The 12,315-nt window shown below is 34.9% G+C and overlaps 1 protein-coding gene across 5 annotated transcripts; it reads left to right on the top strand.

Annotated features, from left to right (window-relative positions):
• Positions 1-3,172: 3,172 nt before the first annotated feature.
• Positions 3,173-11,962, top strand: LOC116130116 (reticulon-like protein B17). Of its 5 annotated transcripts, XM_031415875.1 has the most exons (7): positions 3,173-3,301; positions 3,400-3,474; positions 3,562-3,703; positions 3,798-3,868; positions 3,967-4,160; positions 5,474-5,535; positions 6,232-7,503. In XM_031415875.1, exons 1-5 carry the CDS (start codon positions 3,210-3,212, stop codon positions 3,974-3,976), a joined length of 390 nt encoding a protein of 129 aa, XP_031271735.1. In that variant the 5' UTR covers positions 3,173-3,209; the 3' UTR covers positions 3,977-4,160; positions 5,474-5,535; positions 6,232-7,503. The 5 variants fall into 5 exon arrangements, 4 of the variants coding, with proteins under 4 accessions (XP_031271735.1, XP_031271737.1, XP_031271733.1 ...); XM_031415877.1 differs by lacking the exons at positions 5,474-5,535; positions 6,232-7,503 and adding an exon at positions 11,695-11,962; XM_031415873.1 differs by having other exon boundaries at positions 5,474-7,503.
• Positions 11,963-12,315: the final 353 nt, after the last annotated feature.

The raw sequence follows: 12,315 nt of genomic DNA, 5'->3' as shown, positions 1-12,315 counted from the left end.
ATAATAACGGTCATGGTCCACTGAAAGAATCGTATCATGATATGTTTAATATAGACGTAACATTCTAACCATATGTGTTTATATAGCTGTAAAAGAACTAATTTAATAAAATATAATAACGGTCATACTCTATTGAACAAATCATACCTGATATGTTAACATAGATGTAAACACTTACACCATATATATTTAACATAGCCGTAAAAGAACTAATTAATTAAAATATAATAACGATCATGGTCCACTGAACGAATCATCACCTGATATGTTTATATAGACGTAAACATTCTACACCATATATGTTAATATAGCCGTAAAAGAACTAATTTAATTAAAATATAATAACGGTCGGTCTTGGTCCACATGAAGAATCGTACACCTGATATGTTAATATAGATGTAAATATTATTATCATAAATGTTTAATATAGTCATAAAAGAGCTAATTTAATTAAAATATAATAAGGTCATGGTCTACTGAATGAATCGTACACCTATATGTCAAGTGTGTTAACGCTTAACCAATCAGTGAAATACAATAAAAATAATCCAAATACACTGGATCGCTTAAGAGATTTCATTCTCGTTAAGCGATCTGTGTATTTAGACTTAGTCGCTAAAGATCTGGTTGTATATGTTATCGCTTAGCAATTCTAGCTTTTACAACTTGGTCGCTTAACCGATCACGAACAAGACAGAATCAATAAGTGCCCAGATGCCCGATCGCTAAGCGATATTATTCTATTACTTAAGCAATCCTTTGCTTTTAACTTTGGTCGCTTAAGCGATTCAACATCGCTAAGCGATCATGTCCGAGGCAGAATAAACTTCTGCCTAGATGCACAATCGCTTAAGCGATAAGTGTATCTTAAGCAATTCTTCACTTACTATTGGTACTTAAACGATCGTAAGCGATATGAACAAGACAATAAATAAGTGCCCAAATGCAGGATCGATACACAATCGCTTATGGATTAAGTGTATCGCTTAAGCGATTCTTCGCTTTTATATGGTACAATCGTTAAGCGATCATGAACAAGATAATAAATAAGTGCCCAGCAGCAGGATCGCTTAAGAGATTCTATGTTTATTATTGGTCGCTTAAGCGATCATGAACAAGATAATAATAAGTGCCCAGACACATGATCGTAAGAGATCCTTTGCTTTTGACGTTGGTCGCTTTAAGCGATTATAATCGCTTAAGCGATCGTGTTGAGGAGAATCAACTTCTGCCCAGATGCACGATCGCTTAAGCGATCTAAAACGCTTTACCAGATCGCTTAAGCGATTTCTATATATATACCAGATCGCTTAAGCGATCCTTTACTTTTACTCTTGATAGTGATCTTCTATCATCTAGATCGCTAAGCGATCTTTGCTTTTACTCTTGGTCGCTTAGCGATTTAGATCGCTTAAGCGATCATGTCTGACGCTTTGAATTTGCGTCGGCATCCTCCTCTTCAGTTTCAATTTCAACTCTTGCCCTCCTTTGTTTCGCCAATAAAAATCTTCCGTCGATGCGTCTCCTTCCTAGTGTAGCAAGTTGTCATCATCAGAAGTTACTCCACCACAACTTCTTCTTTCCATTTTTGGTAGACCAATCGTGCTACAATTTGTGGGAGTATATGAGTTTTTTTCTGTTCTTAAGGACTCAGCCATTATAACTTAATCATGAATGGCAAGGAATGAAAAAAATGCAAATAGCAAAGAAATTGAGAAATGCAGAAAATTGGAAGAAAAAGCGAGGGAGAGAAAGAACTTGAGAGAATGTGTTATGTCTTTCAAATTTAAATCAACTTCTCTTTATATACTCTAACCTACAAATATTTAAATCTTTTCACCCAAATCCTTTTTACTATTTAATTAACACTTAAGGATGCCACGTCATATTTTTTAACCCAAAAAAAAAAAAAAAAAACGATTTTCACGAACATTTTGTTAAATGAAAACTTGGGATCGCCAACAGCTAAATTTCCTCCCCAAAGCTCTCCCACCCAGATCTCCTATACTAAACTAATCAAAGCCTGTAAACCCTAAATCCTGCACTAAATTGCCCAAGTTTCTTCCACTAAATGCCGAAATCTCTTCCCCTGAGTCGCCAAAATCTCTTCCCTTGAGTCGCCGAAATCTCTTCCCTCGATTGTTTCTGCAGTTCCTGGTAGAGCAACAATCAGTGAAGTCGTCACTTCGCCACCTCCGCGAATTAACAAATCTTCCGGCTCCTCCTAGCCCCTCCTAGTCCATCATCAATCCCTCTAAAGTAAACAAATTTCATGAAACCCAGGTCTCTCTCTATTTCTAATCTAATTTGTTTAATTTAAAATTATAATGACATTGCCTTAGTTTCTAATGGTTTATCAATTTGATGATTCGCAGGGCTTTGTTTACGAAGGTTTTTCATGGATTTAAATGCGATCACTTGATCTCTCTTGTGAGATTTTTTTTGTTAATTATGTTTATTATTTGTTTGATTAGTGATGGTAGTTGTTTTGCTTGGTGGGTTAATTTTGTGATAGGCAAAAATCTGAGCTGAAGAGATCAGATGTTGCAGACAATTTGAGTGGAGAAAGCAAGCTAAGTGAAGTTCGAACGAGTTCTGGAATGTTCATTGCTAAAGTAAAGGTTCTCTCTTTTATGCCTCTTCATCTTACCCAGCCTTTAATTATATGTACACATGATTTTCTTCATTTGTTATTGTTAATTTGTTACTAATTAGTTTCATGTATAATTATAATTGCCTGCATTTTAAGCATGAAATTTCGCTTCTTTGCTAAAATGGTTTATGATAATACTCTAGCTTTTGTGAATACTTATTTTTTGTATGAAGCAATTGCCTAGTGTGCAAAGACTATTTATTGTGGAGAATGGTATATTAAATGCTGGTATTGTGCCTTTTTTATTATTTTTTTTTTATTTTGAGATTCATTGAACTCCTGAATTTACCATCTTGGTCACTGAGAATAATTTAGCTTTAGATTGTGGGTAAACTTTATTCATGCACCAGTTCAACAATCGCTGGTTTACAATGTTTTATGGCTTTTCTTGTTTCTTCATATAGCCTCTTAAATATTTATTCTCTTAATATTCTTTATTTTTACTTTTTATTCTTCGTTTATTTATGATTGGTTTGATGGTGATGTGGTGGATTTAGAAATGGATGATGGTCACGGGAATCTTGATCGAATCGGGCATTAGTTTGCTGATTTGATAATGTGGACAGATGTTGCAAAGTCAAGCCTTTGGTTTGGTCTTAGATGTTTATGTGTCTTGTCTTCTTGTTTTACAAAAGGAGTCAGCTTTAGGTGTGTATTTCTTATTCTCTCTACTGTCTTTTCATTTACATTCTGTTTTGTGTTTTGATTAATTAGATATCTAAATCTTTCCACTTCCATGATATAAGCATCTTTTCGGCGATTTCGCAACTTGGTCTTCTATTCTTGGGTGCTTCATTCTCCTCAAATTCAATTTTGCAAAGGTACAAATCCAATTTGTCTTATCATGTTATCTTCCCATACATTCTCTTTTGTTTTTCTTCTGAGTTTTGGAATTGGGAAATTTACAGGAATAATGATGAAAAGAAGCGTGAGTTTAAGCTGAAAGAAGATGACATTTTGAGATTTGGTAGACTAATTCTTCCAGCCACAAACCTTGAAATTTCAAAGACAAGAGAGCTTTTCTCAGGAGAGCCATCAATGACCCTCAACGTAAGAACAAATATCACTGTTCATGCGTTTAAAGACTCTAAAACATGCCTCTAATTTGCTTCTTATATGAGCTTTGTAATGCTTCTGGTTACAGGTAGTTCCATTTTTGCTTCTAGGATCTGAGTATGGCCATATTATAAGAATGCGGAAGGCTTTTTGCTCTTGGTATGATCACTACAATACTAATACCGATCTCATAATTTGCGATTCTCAATGTTTTTAGCTCCTGATGCAAATGTTCTTGTTGGTGCGAATTTGGGCAGGGTTTTTTAATCTCATAATGAGCAGTATTGGGCACTTTCTTGTTGCTGAGTTTGGCTCATTGGCATATCATTTTACAGAAGATAGAATCAAGGAACTGAAAGATTTAGAAGAGGCTCAAAAGAAGAACCAAACTTTAAGAACTATATTGGCAACACCTTCTCGAGATTTTGTAATTTCAAATGATGGGAAAGAGGTAATATATTTGAATATAAGTTTTACTTGTACCATTGCTTTTATATACATTGCATTGATTTGATTGATCAAATTTCAAATGTATTGGATGATTACTTTTTCTTCAATTTTATGGCATCTGCATCATCTTTCATGTCTTTTCTTATGTTCAAAGTTCTCCAAACTTTTTGTATTGTAGTGTTTTATGTTTGTATTAGATTCTCTAAGTTATTAGGCCTAATTGTTTTGGTTTCTATTCACCAAGTAGTCTATGCAAGAATACATAGTTTTAAATTATTATATAATAGAATACATAGTTTTAAATTATTATATAATAGATCAAAATAAATTTTTACAATAATCTATTATTATAGAAAAATGGATCAAAATAACAATTCATTGATTTCCTTACTTTTAATCTTGTTTGAATAATCTGTTTTTAAGATTTAAAAACAACGTTAGTGGAGGGTGCTTAGGTGTTATTTGCATGTGAAGAATCAAGTGTGGAATGGTAATTAGGTGTTGTGTTTGAAGGGATATTGAGGGTTTAAACATTCAAGTAGTAGTTGTGTTTGAAGGGATAGTTGTGTAGTTGTTGGCGCCTGCATATATTTGCGTGTGAAGAATCTGCTTTTTGCTTTGCTTTCTTAGTGAAAAATCTGCATAAATATGGCTTCATCAATTTCAGTTCACTTTTGATCATCCATGATGTTTGTGATTATATTTGATTATTCTGACATATTAGGATTGAAACATTATTGAGAGTGCATCTGTTGTTAAATTGTGCCGTATTCATTGTTTGATTTCAGTCCATTAGATCATATGCCCAAACATGAATTTTGGGTGTTGATTGTATACTCTAGTGTGAATCTGAATATAATATACTGTCTTCATGTTGAAATCTTATTTCGTTTTTTGTTTTGGGCTGATAAACTCTTGCTTAGTGATTATTCTATTGCTTCTTTGTGGTTGTTATGTTGGGTACTTGTACAATTTTGTTCATAGGTTTCATTGAGTTCTTGTTGCTATTGACATAAAGACTTTAATTGCGTAGAATTGTTATTATCAATAGCAATTAATTTTCAGTTATAATATTTTTTTACCTTTCAAAATTTTAATGGCGACTTTCGAATTAATTTTGTGTAGGGACCCATTCAACCGGGATGCGTTGAATGTGGGTTTTATATAATGAGATACATGAAAGATATAGCAGAGAATGGGTTGGCATTATTGAAAAACAATGTTAAAGTCTTTTTTTTTTTTTTTTTGTTCGTTTTGAATAAGATATAGTTGATATTTATTTGTTGATTAGTCTTATTGTGTTTACTTATATAGTTCATGGGGAAAGAAATATGCGAAGATGTGGAGGTTGATTAAGTCAGAGCTGAATGGGCGATGTACGTAACAAACTTTCTTTAGTTATATATTGTTGTTTCAGTGATGTCGGAGGCCAATGAGTAGGACTGTTCAATGAGGCGAGTCGCTCTCGAGCCGGCTCGCCTTGTCTGGAATTGAGTAGACTCAGCTCGATTCGTGAGAGAGAATGAGCCGAGTTCGAGCCTGCCTAGGCTTGGCTCGATAGGCTCGTGAGCCGAGCCAGGCTCGAATTATTGGGGGGTTTTAGGGGTTTTTTAAAGTATGGGGGATTAAACTAAAAATTTAAAAACAGAAAGTTTCCAAAAATAACAAAAAGAACCCCGATATTAAAATCCCTAAAAATGTGACTGAAACACATTTGCCAGCGAATCCAAACCAAATCAGATTGAAAACAAGAAGAAGAAGATGGGAGGAATGGGAGAGCAGTCAAGACCAAACAAATCAAGCAAGGTGTTGTTCAAATTTGGTAAACAATTCAAGATGTCGTTGGGGTTTGGTGTGCTGCAATTTTGCTTCTCTGTGAGGTTCCTCTTTTGTCTTCTCACTAGGGAACCTTGTTGGTGGTTGGTGTTGGTGATGGCATTGTTTTTGGGTGGGCTGTGTGATTTGTTTTTGGTTTTTTCTTTTTAGTTGGTGGTTGGAAGGTGGGACATGCGGCTTTGTTGGTGAGTGCTTTGGGATTATGTTTTATTTTTTTTGTTGGTTCTGTCATGTAGTGGTGTGGTTCTCTTCAAGGAAGGAGGCAAGGCTTGGAGGCTATTGGGCTTTTAGTTCTTGGAGTTTTTGCAGCAGATGGGTGCTTGGCAGGTGGCTGGTGTTAGCGGTCTGGTGTGTGACTTCTTTGTTGGTTGGTCTACTGATGGTTCTCGGTTTTCGTTCAATTGGTGTGTGTTTGTGAGAGTGTTTCATGTGGTCTCTCAGAGGTGGTTTTGAGACCCTAGGGGTTGGGTTCTCTGCTCTTGGGTTTTAATTTAAAAAAAAAATTGCATATTTTAAACACCAATAAAAATGAACAGGAATAATACTTTGCGTACTAACGGATTTTACTAACCAGTGTACTAACCTTTGTTAAAATCACACATAGTACCCGTACTATGCGTATGGTACCTGTACTATGCTTTAAGTGTACACTGGTTAGTAAAATCCATTAGTACCCATAGCATTATCCAAATGAACAGATGGCAAGCAGCTCTTTCAGTCCTTCTTTATGCCATGTATTTTGTTTCTTACAAATTTTTTTTTTTTTAAACTGTCTCATCCCTCTTTCTCTTTCTTTACTCTTCTTTTTGTTGGGTGCCTCATTCTCTTTCTTTACTCTTCTTTTTGTTGGGTCCCTCATTCTCTTTCTCTCTCTTTCTCTATATTTGTGTATTTTCTTTCTTATCATTTTTTTTTTGGAAATTGTCTCATCCCTCTTTCTCTTTCTTTACTCTTTTGTTGGGTCCCTCACTCTCGCTCACTCTCTCTCTCAAACTCAAAGCTCCATCATTATTAAATCCTCTTCACACAACACAATGTAGCTCTCAAAACCAAACAAAACCCTCTTCTTCTCTTTTCTCTTCTTTGTTTTTCTTTTTTTTGTTAATATGACTGAGTCAGAGTCCTTGAACAATGCCATCTTTTGGTTACCTTCTAAGTTTGAAGATATATTGAAAACTGCATTTTTTTATTGGTTCGCAAGCCGACTTGAATTTGGCTCGTTAATCTGGCTCGCGAGCCAGGCTCGAACTCGGCTTCTCCCTTCAACGAGTCGAGTCGAGTCAATAATTTTTTGACTCGGCTCGACTCGAACTCGTTTTCCTTTTTCTTTTCATGAGCCGAGCTCATTAAGCCAAAAACTCAGCTCGGCTCGGCTCAACTCGTAAACAGCCTTACCAATGAGGGCAAAAACTATGTATCAAACGTTTCATTACTGTTTATGCAATATTGTAAAATTTATGTACTGTTGTTCAATTTTGTTTACTCGGAGCAACAGTAATATATGTATTATTTGATCAATTGTTTGATTTCTCATTATATATCATTGAATGGTCATAACATTATGAAGCATTTTATTTGACTATTCTATAATTTAATACGTAATAATAAAAAAATTTCATTAATTTAAAAAAATAATTAACCAACGAAATCTTGATAGTATGAAAACTGTTAACAACTTTGTTAAAATTCTAAAAAAATAAAATTGAAATTTGGCTAAATCCTTGATAGTTATCAAACTGTCAAGGATCTGTCAAGAAGTCCTTGACAGTTCAAAAGCCGTCATGACCCTTTCTTAGTAGGGATGGGCACATAGCTCGGCCCCACGGGGATCTGCCTTGCCTTGTCTCGAACAGGGCGGATTTTCCCCAAATTTTTCAGGATTCGGGTCGGCCTTGGGCCCAAAATTGCTCCCTGAAATTCAGGGACGGGCTGGGGCTGGGGTTGGGGTTGGCTTTGCCTCGGCCTGCCTCGGCCCACCCCATCCCCGGCCCGTATGTATGTGTATATCTATATATATTATATTAATAATATATATTATATATATATATATTATATATATATATATATATATATATTATATATATACGGCATTAATTTTAATAATTTAAAATCAATCATATATACCTATATTTTATTATTTGAAATCAATTATACATTATATAATCACAATTATAATTGTGTTACTTTAGTATGATGGTTTTTACTTTTACTATGGTAACATTAAGATTAATTTTTTTTTTTTTTTTATAACATGGTCTTTACGTTTAAGATGTATATTATATATTTAATTTCTTTTTTGGTTGGTATATATAATTGGGAGAAAATAATAATAAAAGTATAAATTAAGGGAAAAAAAAAACCCAAACGGGGAATTTGGGGAATGAGCTTTTTTTGGGGATTTTCCGAACGGGCTTCGGGCTGGGATCGGGGAATCCCCTCGGGGCTTTCGGGCCGAGGTCAGAGATAGTGGTCCTCAGCTCCGCCCCAGCCCTTGCCCATCCCTAGGGGCTATAATGACAGTTCAAAAACTATCATTGTATCTCCTTCTTAACGGGGAATCCTTGTCAAGAAAGCCCTTTTTCCTTGTACTGCAATTTCCAACATCTCCAACCATATTTCAGATTGGCGATTTACATTCAAAGAGACCATGTGCACTTCAATGAATATGTTTTTGCTTTTGCTTGGATACGTCCAGACCCCCAAATTCATCCTCAAAGTCGCCATATACGCCAGCAATCCAAAATGATATCCGTTTGGCTGCTTCTCCCAAAGTTTCATCTGCTCCCCAATCAACCTGATGAGACAATAAAATGTTAATGCATTAAGCAATCATCGTACAAATCTTTACATACCAAAAACAAAGCAAAAACCCTTTTCATCTTTTTATAAAACTCCATGTACCTCAGGGAACTTCATTTTTTGGACTATTTTACTATTTTGTGATCTGACAAGAAGTTCTTCCAATTCATTGCTCATGGTATCATCACTGCCGCTTTTGTATTTATAAGGAATACATCTGCGAATTCGGACATTTCCATATGAGCAACTTGTTGAATATTGGCTCTAATTTAACGAATTTGTCACTAAAGGCAAACGTGTCTTGTTCTTTCTTTATAAGCCTTTGTTTTCGTTATTTTGTAACATTTGTTTTTTATCTCAATATATTAGAACCTAACATCACCACCAAAAAATAATAATAATAATAAAAAACAAAAGGTCATAGATTATTATTTGACCGAACTATCCTTACATTTAAATCTTGTTGTTTCGTGTTTGAGATTCTTGGTTAGATATGGCACATCATATGTTTCATAAATTTCCACACTTAGTTTTTTTCAACACCATTGCTATATTACTTCAAAAATGGAACCAAATAAACAAACAAGAACAAACAGCAAATGAACCAAATAAACAAACAAGAACAAACAGCAAATGAAGACACTTGAACATGGTAACAAAAGGCTCAAAGAAATTCAAATTAAGAGCATCGTTGTAGCAAATTGCTTGATGGGGAGAATTCAAAAATAAATTGTAATCGGTACAAGAAAAAATCAGTATTACATCTTATCAGTAAGACTACATTGACTGACTGAAATACCGACTGACACATCCTGACTGATGTGTCAGTTTATGTGGCATATGCCACACGTCAGATTCATGCCACATCAGACCCCAAAAACTTAAAAAGAAATTTAAATTCCCTCCAAATCAAAAATCTCTGCCAAAAATTTCACACCTTCTCCTAAATCAAATTTCACTCATTCCCCTAAATCAAATCTCTCTCCCAAAATTGAAATTGCTCTCCCACCAATATATCCTCTCCCACCACCACCACCCTACCACCAGCACCGCGGGCTATCGTCTTCCACCACCACTTGCAGTAGTCATTCGGTTTGCCTCTTCCACCAACGCTCTATCCTTTACAGGACCCATACTTTTCGAGCCTCTACCACCACCGCCATCTGTCCTCTAACACCACCACCACTCGCAGTAGTCCATAACGAAAAAATTACGACTTTGGCGGGTTGAGTTGCGGCATGTACCCTCTTCCAGTACGACTTGCAGGAGTCCTTAACGGAACCGAGAAAGGGAGGAGGATCTGTGACCTAGCTAGTGGTAAATCATTTATTTTGTTTAGATTGAAAAGTGCATGGGAGACTTTGAGGGAGACGTTGACAATCCTGTTCTGAAAGAAGAGTAGATGCCCAGGTAATATTTTGTACTGTTATTAAATTTTAGTACATCTTGATATGTTTCAGTATGTTTAGGCACATAAAGTTACATTATGCAATGCTTTTCTTTTCCCTTTCTGTTTCAAAATTGGTGTTCTTAGCTCAGTTATACATAACACGTTGATAAGAGCACTTTCTGTAGGTTGGTAAAAGGATTAAGGGGTGATGTAACCATCACAATATGGGGGTCTGTATGTGTTATGTTTTGTACATAAAAATGTGAAGTTTTTCCCTTTACTGAAATATGTTCTGCTTCTTGCAGTAAAGTTGGAGAAAGGTGTTGTCCTGAGGGCCATTTGTGCTGGTTTTGAGGAACCAATTGAGCCAGCTGTTTGTTTGAGTGGTGGTAAGCTTTAATTTTAGTCTGATACTAATTAGGGAAAATGTGTTACACTTGTTGGGTCATATATAGTTTATCTGGTGCAACAATTGAAGTCTCAAAGCTTCAATACTTAAGTGCGCTAATTGAATCTTGAAATTGGAGAGGTTAGAACATATTCAAGACCCTTTGGTGGGGAGTTGGAACCTTCACTGAGTATGGTTTAACTCCTGGAGATGTGTTTGGTTTGAACATAAGTTCTCAGTGTACTAATGTGGTTGAGTTATTGTATCTTGCAAAGGGATCAAAAGAACATAGATTTCAGGAAGTTGGATACTCATGTTTATCAACTAAAGGGCAACAGCTCCATTGATGTATGTTATAGTACGAAATTAATGATTTCCTAAAGGAAATATGCACCCTTGCTTCAATGAAATTCAGTCTTCTAAGATCTGTTAATTTGTTTTATTTTGTTTCTGTTTCTGGAAGCCGAAATTTAACTGATTTTGCTGTTTTTAAACTCAACTTTATTTTGATTGAGTTTTTGATCTGTTGGTTAATAGTCATTGATTTGGATACTGTTTGACTGATGCGTTCAAAGTTAAAATTGGAGTAATTAGATTGGTTCAATTTTGTTTCCTTGGTTACTTTGATCTGATTTCTGTCGTGGCTTCATTCATTAGAGTTTTTTAATGGTTTCATTTATAGCATTTTCAATTTGAGTCATTTTTAGAGCTTGTTAAATTTTCTTTAGAAATATTATTGATAGTATGAGTGATTGCAAAGTGTTTGTGGTGAAAAATGATTGATTAGTTGCTCTCTGAATTGTTGTAAGTTTTTTTGTTTTAGTTCATAAATCTTACTGTATATTAAAATGGTTTTTTAAAGTTAAATGCATAATTGTTCAATTCATTAGAAGCTACTTTTGGATCTCATTGCTGTTTTTATTGAAATTGGTTGATTCTTAATATTATTATCTCCCTTTTGGCATCTGGAAGAATTTGTAGAAATTCTTTTTTGGGCTGCTGTATGTTATTTTGATGTCATTCTTTTGGAAACTTTATTTGTTTGTAGAAATATTCTTTGTTTGAGTCTTTTTCTAGACTGAGTTGACTGCATTAGCTGACATATATATTTTGATGTTACAGCCTCTGTCAGTTGAGTTTGGACCTGGAATATTGGGAAATATTTTTTATGGCATTCTGGTTTGGAGCTAAACTTCTTTTATTCTCTTTTCAATGAGTCCAAAGATGGGCGTTCTGGAGAGAACTTGATCAAGAACAGGCAGTTGGAGTTGAATCTAGAGAATGATGGCCTGGCTGTCTTGTTTGGAGTTGAGTGTTTTGCCTGGTTCTGTGGAGATGAGATTATTGGAAGAGGCTTCACAGTTGTAGGTTTCTGTGTTTGATTTCAATTCCTTCAGGATTTTCATAATTTTAATACTGATATTCCAATAATAATAATAATAATCAGTTTTGTCCCTTTCGTTTAATTTAATTTGCTGTCGATGAAATCCACAAGTAAGTTGATACATTTAGGATACTCTTTGTTCACTATTTTCTAGAGAATCAATTCCTGAGAACATTCAACATAATATTCCAGACATTTCCAGGAATGATTCCAGATGTATTAATCTAAAGTCATTTATATGATCCATCAACTCAAAATGTGAAAGCATTGATTTTGTAAACAAGCATTTCAAATAATCAAACCGGTATCAGAATTATCAGCCGTTGAAAAACCTGCAAATATGAGAAAAGGAGAGAAGA

Source organism: Pistacia vera, unplaced genomic scaffold (assembly GCF_008641045.1).
Source record: "Pistacia vera cultivar Batoury unplaced genomic scaffold, PisVer_v2 Contig217, whole genome shotgun sequence".
NCBI classification, from domain to species: Eukaryota; Viridiplantae; Streptophyta; class Magnoliopsida; order Sapindales; family Anacardiaceae; genus Pistacia; species Pistacia vera.
The sequence above is the reverse complement of the archived record's forward strand: the minus strand, read 5'-3'. Positions and strand labels throughout refer to the sequence as shown.